A 15,152-nucleotide genomic window follows, 5' to 3' on the forward strand; every position below is an offset into this window, starting at 1 on the left:
TCACCTGAAGCTGCATGAGATGATTTTCACCCCAGGTGCCTCTCTGCATGAGAGCACCTGAAAAAATGTGGGATACGGTGCAGAAGGAAAACTCGGATCAGATTTGAGATCTGTGGAGTTACATTTGGTTGTGCTAAAAGAGGATGGGAGTTTTATTTAATAGAAATTTTGGTGAACTCCCAGACCCAAATCCTTTATAACTATCCTATTTATATACCCTCATTAGTTGTAAAGCTGGGAAGGAACAATTGGTCTGGACTCAAACAAGACAAAATATACAATAATATATTACTCATTGAGGCACTCAGTTCTCACCATTGAATTTAGGCCCCTAAAAGGCACTTTGGAGCATCTTCCCCCCGAGTGCTGATTTTAATGCTTTGGAGTATTTCAGCTCATTCTCCATGATTCTTTTATTCTCACGTACTTCATCCAGTACACACACTATTGAGAGAAGCGTTCAAAAGTACCAGCAGGATATCAGTAACAAGGAAGAAGGTCAATCTCATTAGACTGGCCAAGATCATTTTGAGGAGAAAAAGGATGATGTTGAAAGAGTGATCAGTGTATTTCTATGCAGGAGGATCTCTCAGCTTATCTAAGTCTCCTGAAGGTAAGTCAGGGCACTTAGGCTATTAACCAGACTACACAGAGTAATGGAAACTATTTTGCAAGGAGAAATCTTCTACAAGGAATTCAGTGTTCATGTGAAACACTGTTACTGTATGCATTCATTTTGTTCTTTGAAGTTTCTTTGTTTACACTTTATTATCTGGAGCAGACTCTTTAATGTTTGGGAAAAAAAGTTACTTTGTACCAGAGCAATTAACAATACGAGTCAAGTTCAGGGGCCTTGAGTCTGACATTTGATTGCAACCACAAAGTGGACAGTGCACTTGAATGGTTTGATTTTCTTTATAAATTCCCCCCAAAGTAACTTTTTTAGTTTCCTTGGAATTATGTGTAAATCCCAAGATGAAAATGTTCCCTCTAATGGAGGGAAAAGGAAAAAATAAATCTTACCAGCTACATTTACATGTTTACAATGCTTGATTTCATCCATTGAGTTTCATTGTTTTATTTGGAAGCGTCTTTAAGCAATTTATGTAAAATAATAGATGCCAGCTGTAATCATTTTGGGCATAGGAGTTATATAGGATCATGCACTGATACTAACAGACAAGCTATGCTTAACAACTAATTAGCTTGGTTTATAACAAGACCAAACATCAAGACAGAAGGACCTCTATGACAAGCATCACGCTAAGGATAAATCTCATCCGACTTCTGACATCTGCTCTATGGATGTCTACATGAAAAGGGTCATGCTAACTTCCAATGGACACAATTCATCTTATCCTGATCCCCTCTTTGGAAGCACGCCAGGTTTCTAGCACTCTGGAAATATCTTTATTGACAGCGCGGGGAGCTGAGGACAGCTTGCACCATGACCTGTGCAATGTCAGAGGAGGTGATTTCCTCCTGGGGTAATTCATTCAACAGCTTGGGACTCTTCACTAAGGTCCTCTTCAACGCAGAAGCCCCTGTTGGTGATTTGGGGCTGTAAGGATCAGATCTGGAGGTCTGACCTGGCCGATGCATGTCAGTGGCAATTATGAGGCAGGACCAGCCCGATGGCTTTGCAGAGCTCATTTCTGAGTGTCACCCAGTTTGTTGGTCCACGGTGGACCTGGGAGAACCCTTGGGACCAGCGCTGTGGAGGGAAGAAAGTGTCTTTGAGTCTTTGCATCACGAGATGCAGGGGTGCAATTCAACGGCTTAAATGTCAATAACTATTTGAAATGCCCTTGGGTGTCCCCTTGACGTTCCCCTTCCAGCCTTGGTGGGCAGGGGACTCCTGCGGGGCCAAGGTCGCTCTGAAGTCCTGTGCAAAGCCTCAAATAGCACCAGATGCTTCACTGCAGACTGCTGAGAAGACTCCTACGTGCAGCGGAGGAAGAGTTACTTGTGGGGGTCAGGGGGAGCTGGGGAGTTGCAGCTGCCTTTAAATCAGGCAATTCTTTGCAACTGTCAGCTTGATGATTTTATGTCACGCCGAGGGCTGCTCCTCAAGCAAGGGAGTTGCTATCCATCGTTTCCCACTTTCTCCAAATGCAAAGATTCTTCCAGCTCGCCCCCAGCAGCTTGCACGCTGCCTGCAGCAAGGAAGGAAGCACCTGCAGAGGTGAGCACCGAGGTGATATTTTAATCTGTCCGACCCAGATGAGGAGAACAGCCCTGGACAGAGCAGGAGTTTAGAAAAGAAAACAGTTTTCCTGCCTGAGCCTGGCCCTGGTCAACATGTGCAGCACTTTGTAAAATTAATTGCTCATTGAGCAGGTAGCAGAGTGGAAAGTAGCTGCAGGTGGTGCGTGTTTTCAGTGTCTGCATGCAGCATGCAGCATGCAGCATGCAGCATGCAGCAGAGAAAGGTCTGGATCCTCCTTTGCATGATCAACCTCCTAGACCTGGGGGCATTTGATTTGAGATATGCCCACCAGTTGGTTTCCTTTGGCGATGCAGTTGCCACTATTAATGACTTATAATGACCCAGATTATAGCACCTCATCCTAAATGTCAAGCTATTTTAGGATAATCCTAAATAGATTGAGATTTAGGATGAGAAACAATGGGGAAGGAAGGAAGCCCCCTAGAATGATGGACTTAAAATCTCTCTTTCCTCTGAAATTCAGTATGAATTTTGAGAAAGCAGCCAATCCTCAGGGATGTTGGAGCTGAGCTGTCACACACCCTAGAGCTTCAGACAAACAGGGGCTTGTGAGCACCCAACTTTACCTGTTTTTGTTGTATAGTCTCACTTTCACTCCAGCCTGGGTTCGTTGTTCATCACCACTGAGCAACGCTACAGACCCAATCCCAGACTGAGTGAATTTGGGGCCCAACCTTAGAAAATCTGAGAGAAACGTGGGTCTCCATTTTAAAAAGCCCGTGTTTGTCAGCAGTTACCACTTAGAGAGATCTGAGATATCGATAACGGGCATTTATAGGATTCAATTCTCCAAAGTTTTCAGCGCTTTGGCCCTGATCCAGAAAAACGCTTACACACATGTTTAGCCTTAAGCGTGCGAGCCATCCCCGTTCAAGTTGTCGCTGCGTTGTACGAGTGGGCAGACTCCCAAAGTAGCTCAACCCACGACAATTTTTAGGTCTGAAGCTCGTCCCTGTGTGGATGGCAGCACAAGAGACCCAGCACAGCGTTACGGATCCAGTGGCTTTCTCACAAGCTCTGCAGCATTTCCCTTCACGTCCCAGCTCCCAGAGTCCTGCAATTACACGATACCCTCTTCTGCCTTTTTATTTTCTTAAGAGAAATTTTGAGGCCCTGTGGTCCTGGTGAATACCTTGAAAAATTCCACTTAAAAGAGCAAAAAAACTCCACACAACCCAGAAAGGATCTTTAAAATAACTCATTTCATCTTTACAATACAGACAAAATACAGTCCACTTACTCTTAACAAAAAGCAAATAAAAACGATCCACAATGCATACCATTGTTATGATTTTTATTATTATTGTTGCTTTTACAATTAGAAAACAAAGCTAATGCTGCTTCCCTGAACAGGGGGTAACTTTTGTTCTAGATGAATAAACCACGGCTCTGCTGAGATATTTAATCAAACTCTGTCTGACTGATGAAACTGGTCCTGAGGGGAAAACAAAACAAAACAAAACATGTTGTACATGTTAAAGTCATTAATCTCAGGTGGATTTTAAGTTTCCTGTTCTTTCTCCCCCTCTCCCAAATCTTGCTTTCTGCTCCGTCTCCCACGTGTAGAGGACAAAGTCATTCCTGTGCTGGCTCCCATCTGCTCTTGGGAGCAAAGTGATGGTGTTTCACGACCCTCTGCCCGATGCAGGGAAGGCAAATCCTTCACGGTGGGGTGAGGGTGTTAAGGACAAGCGATCCCAGGGCTGAATTTTCCTCTTGCTCCCCACACCCCCAAGTACCTCCAGAGCCTCCTCCCAGCATCTTCCCGGAGCAGGTAGCCCGGAGCTGGGCAGCACAAGCCCAGCTCACTTGGAGGATGCTAATGGTTGTCTACAGGGATCTGTTCTCTAGCAGGAAAAGGGATGGTCCCTCAGGGACTCTTTTATCACTTTCCTGACAAAGGCACTGTTAATTGTATTCAGATTTTTGCCTCTTTTGCCACCCCCCTTCCCCTCAGCGAGGGCTTTTGTAGCTGCACATGTAGCACTCGTGGGCTGCCCGCTTTAGCATGATTAAGATACTTTCCGTTTTGTAGACTAAACCAAACAATCGGATGGGAGTTTTCTATAATGAATGTAATTTGCCTACCTTAGGGAGCAAACTAAATGATATAAAGCTGGAAGGGGGTGAGGATGGGGGGGAATTCATCAAAAAATATAAAGCCAGCTGGATGCACACAAGGCCTAAATCTTCAGATTTGGAAATAGCATTAAGTCCAAACTGTTTTATTAAATCACGGATATTTTTTCAAATGAATAAATACTACAAAGCCACTGACATAATACTTTTCAAGATAGCTTGCCCTTTTCCCTCAGGAGTAATATTATAATATTTTTGAAATAATAGTATTTATGGGAATGTATCAGCTGTATTTTCCCAGCTAGTGTAAATCAACAGAGCTGTGTAGTAGGACATGGAGCTGGGCCAAACTATACCAGCTGTTAGGATCTGGCAGGCTATGTTATGAGAGAGGGAAGTGTAGCATCACCCGACAGAGGCATTCACAATAATTAAAGCCATTTCATTCAGAAGCTGAAAGACCTCAGTGTTTCGGAGCAAAGCCTTGAAAGCTGGTTGCTGAAAGGCTGGGGGAGGGAATGAGTCTGGTACATGAAGGTCTCGCTCCGCCTTTAGGGACATATTTTCCCTGCAAAACTGGTTTGTGACAAATGTTCTCCCAAATATCTTTCAGACCACACATGCACAGAAAATAATTTGGCAGCTACATTTTGGACTCCTGTTGCACCGAGCATCAAAAGAAGCATGGCCACTGGGTCGAGGGAGGTGATTCTCCCCTTCTACTCTGCTCTACTCTCATGAAACCCCACCTGGATTATTGTATCCAGCTCTGGGGCCCCCAAAATAAGAAGGACATGGACCTGTTGGAGAGGGTCCAGAGGAGGTCATGAAGACGATCAGAGGGCTGGAGCACCTCTCCTATGAAGACAGGCTGAGAGAGTTGGGGTTGTTCAGCCTGGAGAAGAGAAGGCTCCAGGGACACCTTATAGCAGCCTGCCAGTACTTAAACGGGGCTTATAAAAAAGCCAGAGAGGGATTTTGTACAAGGGCATGTAGTGATAGGACAAGGGATAATGGCTTTAAACTGAAAGAGGGTAGATTTAGATTAGATATAAGGAAGAAATTCTTCACTGTGAGGGTGGTGAGGCACTGGCACAGGTTGCCCAGAGAAGTTGTGGCTGCCCCATCCCTGGCAGTGTTCAAGGCCAGGCTGGATGGGGCTTTGAGCAACCTGGTCTAGTGGAAGGTGTCCCTGCCCATGGCAGGGGGGTTGGACTAGATGGTCTTTAAGGTCCCTTCCAACCCAAACCATTCTGTGATTCTGTGATTGCAATTGAGAACAAAGAAAGACACTTCTCTCTTCTGGCCACTCTGTGCTTTGCTGCTGATGCCAGGAGGAAAGCATCAGAGCCAGGCTGCAAGGAGCAAGAAGTGCCACGGGTCATTCCACCAGGATGGACCCATGTTATAGACTCTCTTTATTCCTAGTTTGTATTATAAGGAAAAGAAAACAGAAAGCACTGCCTCCCTCTCATAGAAAGTCATTTTCTGAAAAAATTAGAAAATGCCACACCATCAGGAGGGAGATGACCCCAATTTGCTGGAGGAAGCAGGGCTGTGTAACAAGGGAGGCTGCAGCTTATCAGACCTTGCCCTGTGCGTGACTCTCGTCTCAGCAAGGCACATCACCCTGGGCACATTGCTAATACAGCACGCAGCCGCTCCAGAGAAGGACGCTGAAACTGAGGAGTTATGGAAAAAAGTGGTGTAACGGTGTTAATTCATAGACCGACAGCGTAGGGCATGGGCTGAGGCCACACAGACTCTTAGCTCAAAAAAGCAAAATTCAGATGAAGCCCACGATCTAGAGGAGCCAGCAGAGATTTTGAGCCTGGATGGCCCAAACTGCAAACCTCCAAACACTGAAGCCATTTCAGTTCAACATCTTCAGTAACAGATAGCTGTGGGCAGAGGCAGACACAAAGCGTGAGGTACTGCTGTGGCTAAAGGTCTGCTGAGGGGTCATTCCCCACCTGATGGACCTGCAGTTGCCCAGCAGGCTTCCTCACATCTTTTCATGCTCTGCAAAGTTATGGTTTCTTCTGACATGAGAAAACCAGCTGAGGAACACAGGTCTGACACCACAGGAGTGAAATGCAGCTGAAAACAATGTGCATATAGAGCATTTCTTCCATCTCGCTGTTTTTTCGCCAAGCAGAAAGACTCGGGACATCAGCAAGGGAGCAAGAAAAAGAGTCATTACAGAATAGCATTGAAATGCTCAAATTTTTCTTCAGTCAGAACATCCCTGCCTTGTTGGCTTCATCAGAAACTGGAAATAAAAATAAAATTCCTTAAAAGAATGAAAGTAGAACGTTTCTTTACATATCAAACGAAGCCAAATTCTGGCTTTGGAGAGCAGCGGGATTTGTGCCACCAGCCTGTCTGCATGTCAGCCTAAAGACACCCACTGCTCATCACACCGCACTGAGGAGATGTTTTAGTCCACCAGCTTTTATGGGGTGACAATAACACAAACCACTGACAAACTACCAAAGGCCTCATTTTGCCTGCTTGTGGTTGGGGGAGGGAAGGAGGCGAGGAGCCCAAACCAGTTACAGCAAAGCAAAATAGCTGAGGAGAACAAAATATCTGTAATTTTGCTCTATAGCCCATGATGCTTTTCTCCTCCAGCTCTCTAGGACTGCTCAGAGACATGTCAGAGGCAGTTGCTTCCTAGAGAGCGGCTGGGTGGGGGAAAAAAGGGATCTGGAGGAAGACTGTGGTGGTATGGACATATTTCCCCCTAGGAAAGTGCCGCTGTCTCCCCACATTTGTGTAGGAGTGATTTTTCTGGCTGCTTACAGTGCTTCTCTTGGGGAATGGGGTTCCCCAAAATGGTCTGAAGGACCTCAAAGGCTCTGCTGCCTTCTGCTCCTGGAGAAGACATCCTTCTCCAACATCACCTTTCCTAACAGGGACACAGAGCTGGATGCCCACTGCAAAAAAAAGAGCAAGAAAGGGAACCTAACCTGAGCTAAAACCTCCCCTGCACAGCAACTCCTCTCCACGTGCAGAAGCAAGAAGCAAACTACCCATTAGAGGTATTAGTCACGTTTGTTATTAAGCTCCTTAGGGGCACTGGGATATTTTACTGATGAGAGTGATTGCTGATATAAAAAGCAAAACAAGAACGGTGACTCTTCCTTTGTCCAAGTGCTCCGTTTCATTGTCTTGACTGTATCTTGGCTAATTCTGCTTAAAATGAAGAGGCTGGGGAGACAGGGAATAAAAGAACTTATCTATCCCACGCCAGCGAGTGCCTCGAGCCATGCTCTTCTCCCGTCCTTGGGAGGAAAATCAGGGTTGCTTTCCAAGTAGGAGAGTGAAACATAATAATCTAACATTTTGCTGTTGCACCAGTAACTTCAGCATTTATTTCATACTATTGTTAATGCTTGTTTATAATATATAGATATATTTATGTAGGAAGTAGAGTAGACAAAAGCGCAAGATATATCTTATAAATATTTCTGTATGTCTGCATACAAAAGAAAATATGTACAGCCACAGATAGTGGTTCTCTGCTGTGTCAGGGCAGGGCCACGTGAAGGACTGACACGTTCCCGTTCTTTTCTGCTGGGAATAGCTGCTGCCCTGCATGGCTGCACTCCCTACAGCCAGGACCAGACTCGCTCCGCTCTCTGCAGTTTCTTGGGGCTGCGTCAACGGGTTTGCTGGGGGAAAAGAGGCAGAGGCATATTTCCCTAAGGATCTGATGGCCCAATGTGGCAGAACATTGGTGGCTAAGGCCATCACACTCAAAGGGCAAGAGAGAAAGAGAGCAGGAGCTGGGTTTTTTTTTTTTACTTTTCCACTGGATTTTGAGTCCACTTTGGTTTTTTATCCTAACGGCTCCACTACTATCCTGAGGACCCCATAAAGTCCTTCTCAAGGTACCCTACTCTCACTGCCTCCGGGATCCCAGGGGATTTTTTGCATGGCTGAATTTGAAACCCCATCCAGCCTGGACAAATCAAGGACAGCTTTTCCTGCAGCAGTGAGTAACTTCGAAGTCACAGACCTGTGTAAAAGAAAGGTTAAAATGAGTTGTTCATTTCAGGGGGTTGACCTGAAATCTTTCCACCTTTATCATCCGGAGTGGATGCTTCCCTGCTAAAAGTAAAGTCTTTGGCAACAAAAGCAGTTATTGCTGAAAAGTTGTAGCGTTTTCCCTTCTGGGATGGTCCTAACGCAGACTCAGTACCTGTGCTAGAAGGCATAGGCAGGTGTGAGCCTTAGTTATTTTCAAACCAGAGTTGCTTTGCTTCCCTGGGGAAAGTTTCTATTTTTGTTTCTCAAAATACTAAGGCACTTGATGGCCGGACGTCATTGGCAACCATAGGAAATATTTTGGAAGAAGATACCATCCCAAATGAGTTTTTGTCTTCTCAGAGAGCATTTTATTGGTGGGGGGAAACATTTGTGGGTTTGGCTGGGTTTTTTTAAGGGTCTTATTTTTACTGGTGGGATTGCTTTTTTTTCCTCCTACCATCTTTCTTCAAGTCTGTGTCTTTACAAGATAAACGACGTCTAGTCAAGGAAAGGTTTTCTCTTCTCCGAATAGTGCTGGGGTGCCGCCGGCGTCTCAGCTCCCAGGTGGAGAGAGGAGGGTTTTCATTTGCACACATATCTCTCGACAGTCCTCTCGCACTTTTTACAGGTCACGTAGCAGCACCAGTGGTACTTGCAGTGGCATCGCTCCACCACTTTGTCCATGTAGGGGTTGTAGCCTCTGCCGCAGCACATCAAGTCGCAGCTGTCGCTCCCATTGGAGGTCTTATTGCATTGCCTGGAAGAAAGAAAAGGCGGTGAGCAAGCACAAATCCCTGCAGGGCTTTCCAAACCACCGCCCTGAGGCGGTGCTGGAGCCTGCCAGCTCTGCACGGCACTGGGTGAAGCCAGCATGGCTGCATCTCAGCTGCAGCATGCACATGGCAGGGTTGCAGGGGTGAGCACCCAGCCCTCTACACCTGCACGGGAGGCAGGGAGAGCCCCAGGGCTGCACTCACATCACCTGCTCTGATGCCCAGGATTGCGTTTACATCACCTGCTGTGACACCCAAAATAGCATTAAACTCCTGTTCTGACTCTCAGTTCAGGCTCCGTGGCATTCAGGCTGCCCGTCAGCCAGGACCAATTCCCGTACAGGCAGACAAGCAAAGCTATCGTGATACCTCCACCAAAACAAGAACTCACAGTCCCTAGCAATCTGTAGTCCTAGACAGGCTCCAAAGCTGTCTGAAAGGAGCTGGAAGAAGACGATACCCTGAAGAACAAACACCGGTGTTTGTCCAACACCACCTAACCTGAAAAGGATGGAGAAGGAACCCTGCAGCCACAGAGTATTTGCACAGGCTCAGTGCCAATGATCCTGGGCTGGGAAAGCTCCCAAGCAGGCTGTTACAGCCCCTAACCAGACCTGACCCTATCAGGGAAATCACAACCGATACTAGCAGGGCCGGACTTTGCACTTTCCCCCCACGAGTTTCTCCCAGCACGGCACGAGCAGCCGGGGAGCTGGCCCTATAACACCCCGAGTCCTGACCCAGGAGCAGGCAGCACGGCAGGAGCGCAGGGTAGGATGACAAGTCGCCAAATATCACACGGACTTTTACTGCTTGTTTTGCTTCTGCTTTTAATTAAAGCCAGACTCGTCGGGATAAGTCAGCCATTGTGTGGGGTTCCCTCGCTTTGTTCGCTTGCAAGTGGCTGGCTTGAGGTTTTCAGAAGTAACTCATGAATTGGGGAATCTCTTTGACTGATCCATTGATCATGGATTCACAGCCATTCTCAGAAACCAGCTGTCTCATTCACCTAAAATACTCCAAGTTGGGTCACTGGACATGAGAGCACAACAGGCATTGACTTCTGGATGAGATGAACCATATCCTAGAGATGCCGTTTCTCCACGGGCTGTAAAGATAGCCCAGGGTGGAAGTGCTCATGTTTGGTCAGATGCTTGGCTGGACACTAGCACCGTAGGGTAACAGATCTCTTTATGCACCCAACACCATGAGGCTGTGAACTTGGTGGAGTCCTGAAACTACTGCAAGAAAGGCGGTTTGGAGAGTGGGGGAATTGCTGACATCTCTCCTAAATCTTATTTGGCATGCCTATTTTGGACAGAAACACTCTAAGGCTGGTTTGGGGCAGGGAAAGGAGAGAGGAGCATGAGTCGGACTCTTGAGCTGAGCACTCCATTAATAGATGAAAACAAATCCATGAGATTTATAGGAATTCCTCATGAGGTAATGCTTTAGGAGAAGTTACGGGATTAATGAGGTGTTGAGATTTTGTTCTTGTTCTTCCTTTATTTTTTTCTGACTCAGGCGGGCCTCCTGTTTGTTATTTCTGACTCGCATTCCTCTCCAGGTTCAGTGTTTAAAGGCCCCCCCCGCTCCCCCTCATTCGGGAGTGTGTGTAAATATTTACAAACCTTTGAAAGCCTCTACCGAAGCTGAAGTCTGCAACCACACTGAGCGTGTTTGCCTAACGCTGAACCAAAGGCGTTGTTATTGCCCCTGCGAGCCAGGGCCCCTCCACCAGGAAACCTCCAAATGACTCCTCATAAATGTATTAGTAAATGCATTAAATATTCAGAGCAAAGGTTCAAATATAGGTGTGTTGACATTAGAAGAGGGGAGGGTATTTGACAACCTTACTCAGCTTTACCAGTGGATGGAAAGGTTGTTGCCCGGAGGTTCACCTAGGGAGGATGGGGAGTCTGCAGAAGCACGGTGATGGATGTGCAGTGCATCTGTGCCACCTCGTGCTGAGAGCTCATTAAAATCGCCAAGAAAAGGAATACGGGTCCACTCTGACTCCAGTTCACTATTGAGTATTCACTCCCCAAATGTACAAAGCACCCGACAGTCAAATTTACCCCATTCAAACAGAGAGCAAAACTCTTCTACCTTCTGTATTGGGACTGGGGAATCTCCCTTTCCTTGCACCCACTCCTGCGGTTTGCGAAAAAAAAGTGGATCCACTAGGAGATATACCTTTCCATAGCTGTCCCCATCCCACCCAGCCTCAAATAAAGAAAGGAAAAAACCAAAATCTTATTAAAAATTCCCAAGTTTCCCTCAGTTTTGGATGAAGGAACAGGGACATTCTGGACAGATGGGTTGATAGCCAAAACAAAGCTTTTGACCCCATCCTGAACTTAAATGGGCTTCTAGAAAACTTTCCTGACAATGCCACTAACCAGAGATTTTGTTTTCTGTTTTAAAGCATAGGCCTGGATGAATTATCTTTATTTTTCTTTAAACAAGCTGAAACAGAGGTAGTTTCTCAGCTGCATCTATACATACAAAAAGCAAGTGGGGGATGACAAAGAAGCCTGAAGACCAGAGTTTACCCACAGAAGCTGCCCCCGAGCATCTGCTTTCAGAGCCCAAGGCTGCAATCTCACCAGGCTCCCCGTTGATGGGTTAAGTTCAATCTCATTTGTTTTGGGCCTGGTCCAGCACGATTCCAGCAACTCAGAGAAATGCCCTCCTCCTGAGCCTCGGAGAGAAAATACGAAGGCAGGCGATTGCATCTTAACACAACACCGTAACCTCTAGAAGCACTTGGAAGACTGGTGAAAAATGATGCTTCGGCCGTAATCCCAGCCAAGGTCCTGGCTCAGGAACAGGCTTTCACATTGTCACAGTGCTTTTTCCTTCTTTATGCAAGAAGGGAGGAGGTCAGCCCTGCTGACTGGACAAATCCCACTCAATAAGCCTGTCCAAAATCTCCCCTTTCTAGCCCTCACTTGCAGAAACACTGCGGTATGTCATATAGCCTCATCATGGGGGTAGCTCCTCGACGGAGATGGTGAAGGACACCCCAGCACTTCTAAAAGTCTTCCCCCAGAGAGAGAGGCTAAGCCATCTCACAGTTACCTCCTGGGGGATTTTCATTTTAAAAGCTATGGGGAGATGTCACACTTAATTTCATTGTGAGTCCCAGTTCACTTTTGTCCCATCAGCAGATATAAGGATAGATTCTTTGGGTTGCCCAACTGGCATCTGACAGCCAAACTGAGGCCAACTCTGTACTGTGTCACCCACAATAATGACATATGATGACAGGGATGGGCCAGATGTCCACTGGGACCTCATTCCATCAGTCCTATTGATAAGTGGAAGCTGCTTAGGAGTACATAAGAAAAGTCATTCTGGGACACAGCAACTGCCTGCCTGGCCCAGCACATCTCCCAATGGCTGTGGGAGATGCTGTTCAGGGAGGAAAACACAAACCTGGCCACTTTCTGTAGTTGTTTCCCTCATACACCAGCAGCACCTGGGCTGTTGCGTTAGGGATGATAGAAGGTATGTTCCTGCCTAGACATCTCACTATCCTCTTGTGGGCAGCTTGGCCGTGCGTTTGTCTCATCCCTTTCTGACCTCAGGGAAACCATCTGCCTCCATGAACTCCAGCAGCCACAAGTCCCAGAAGACAGTACTGCTGTGTAAAGAAAGAATTTATTTTTTCTCTTTTAAATCAAATTCCTATTAATTTCTTTAATGCCCCTTGCTCCGGTAACGTCAAGTTGTACAGCAGTATATAAAACAAACAGAAAAATAATTCAAATCCCCCAGGAGGTATGTAACACAATGGACATTGCTAAAAATACATCAAAGTGCACAGCTCCATATAAGATTTTGAGGGCAGAATCTTAACTACTTTTAAATCGCTTTCTCATCCACAAGGAACGACTAGAGACTGACACTGAACAACTGTACGAAAGAGAGTTATCAATAGTACATGTCAGCGAAGACATGTCAAGGGAGATCCTGGAACCAGCCTGTATTTTCATTAATGAGGAGTAGAGAGTGAGCTTAAAAATTTGTGGATAACGCTGGGGCTAAAGGAGCTGAGAGCATTTTGTGAGAGTGGATTAAAATGCAAAGTAAGCAACACACTTTGAGAAAGATCCAGATAAATGTGGGAATGTTCCCAGGAGAGTCAGAGGAGTAGTTCAGAAAGTAGAAAAGGATGAAGGAACTGATTTAGAGAAGTTTGTAAGAAGAGGTGTCTTCCCATCTATAAAAGATTATTGCAAAAAGGAGAGAGAAGAAATGTTCTTTACATGCTGAGGAAAAAGGACGAGAAATTATTAGTTTGATTTCAGATTAAAAAAAACATAACTCTGAGGATAGTAAAACCCTGGAACAGGTTGTTTAGGGAAACTGTTTTCAAGACCAGAGTAGACAAACATCTTCAGTAGCAGCCTAGGTGGTCTTATTTCAGTCTTGCTCCTAAGATCAGGCTCTGTGGAAAGTCATTCCCAGCCCTGATATTCCCTAACTCCAATGCTGTTTTGATGCAAAGGGACTAAATACGTTTAGGAGAGCTGGCTGCAATTTTTTATCCACTGAATTCACTATCCACTGCCATTTTACTGTGTGAAATTACTCTTTCCACCAATAAATTTATTATTCACAAATCTGTTTGGGAAACTTTATGGTCAAACCCAGGTCTCTCAAAGTGGGAAGGATTCAAACTTTCCCAGGGGTTAACTGAGAAAAAAGCCCCAAAAAGCACAGCTGGCCCGACTACTGAAATGGGCACCAGCTACGAGCACATTGCCTTGGGAACGTAGAAATAGCACTGCAAGTGGGGGGAACACAAAGCTACCATTTTTCTGACTTTTCTCCAGTTTAAACTTCTGGAGCAGTCACAGATTATTTTCAATTTGCTATTCATCATTTGTTGGATCCTAAGAAAAAAGGGTGGCACACCTGGTAACAGTTCCAAAAACTGCTAAATCATCAAACACGTTATAACGTACTTAAAGCCAAAGTTCATCATATTGCTTCTCGTGTCCTCACTGAGTGACAGAAACTAAGAGAGGCTGTAACAAACAACAAACACCAAATGCTGTTGTCTACCCGTAACTACCACTCTTCCCCATCTAAATATGAGTGCTGCTAAGAAATATCCTTGCCCACATCATCACGCAATGCAAAGCGTATTTTGGGGGTGGCAGGAAACAAGTGGTATCAAGGGCTGCCATTGAACACAGAAAACGACTGCATCCTTTTTTTGCAGCCTTTGATCAGCCCTTCTGTTGGGACCACCAAGATGCCAAAGAGGTAACCACCAGTCCCTACGGCTTTGCAGTCACCACCGAGCAGCAGATGCATGCTCAGCTAACTTCATGCATGTTCCTATCCAAGAAAACATACCAGCCTGAGACACCTCGGGAGACACTTAAGACTAATATTTTATATTGCAAAGAAGAACGAACACACGAGCAAGGAGCAAGGACCAAAGAATGGCCACGTTCGTTGCCAAATTGAGTCAGCTAAGGAGTGCTGGCTGATCAACCCAGCTTAGCTGCAGCGCAACGTTGCAGCCCGATTTCTGCAGCGTAAGAGAGTTCCTTCCCATCTTCAGCAGGGCGGGAGCAGCGCTTGCTCGGCTCTGGGAAAGATCAGTAATAAACAGCTCAGTTATCTCTGCAGGGTTTCAGGGGCTGGAGGCTTTTGCATGCATGGCAGAATTTCCCTTTCCTTGGATTCCTTAAGGGACCTTAAACAGCCTTTGAAATATGATACGTTGCACCCTACTGATAAAGCAGGTTAATACTTTTGCTTCTTTTCTCACAAAACAGATCTCAATTTTATAATCTGTTATTATTTATCATTTACTCAAAGCCGATAACGAATTTTTCAGGCAGGAGAAACTGAACTAGCTTGTTAAAAGATGAACTATAGGGTGCTTTTGTCCAAGAAAGCTCTGAAATGGGAACGTATACATTTTTTCCCTGTGGTTAATTTGTTATATTGAAAGTTGTACAATCCACTTGCTGCTCCACAGATCAGCTTCTTTAGATTTTTCTCCAGAC

General features: G+C 45.7%; 1 protein-coding gene across 1 annotated transcript in view; it reads right to left on the bottom strand.

Annotated features, from left to right (window-relative positions):
* Positions 1-3,507: 3,507 nt before the first annotated feature.
* The window catches only part of WNT11 (Wnt family member 11), a 28,002-nt gene continuing 16,357 nt past the window's right edge, over positions 3,508-15,152 (bottom strand). Inside the window, exon 5 of the mRNA XM_052812917.1 lies at positions 3,508-9,101. Coding sequence (XP_052668877.1) covers positions 8,927-9,101 — 175 coding nt within the window. The 3' untranslated portion in view covers positions 3,508-8,926. The remainder of the gene's footprint in view (positions 9,102-15,152) is intronic.

Source organism: Harpia harpyja, chromosome 17, assembly GCF_026419915.1.
Source record: "Harpia harpyja isolate bHarHar1 chromosome 17, bHarHar1 primary haplotype, whole genome shotgun sequence".
Taxonomy (NCBI): Eukaryota; Metazoa; Chordata; class Aves; order Accipitriformes; family Accipitridae; genus Harpia; species Harpia harpyja.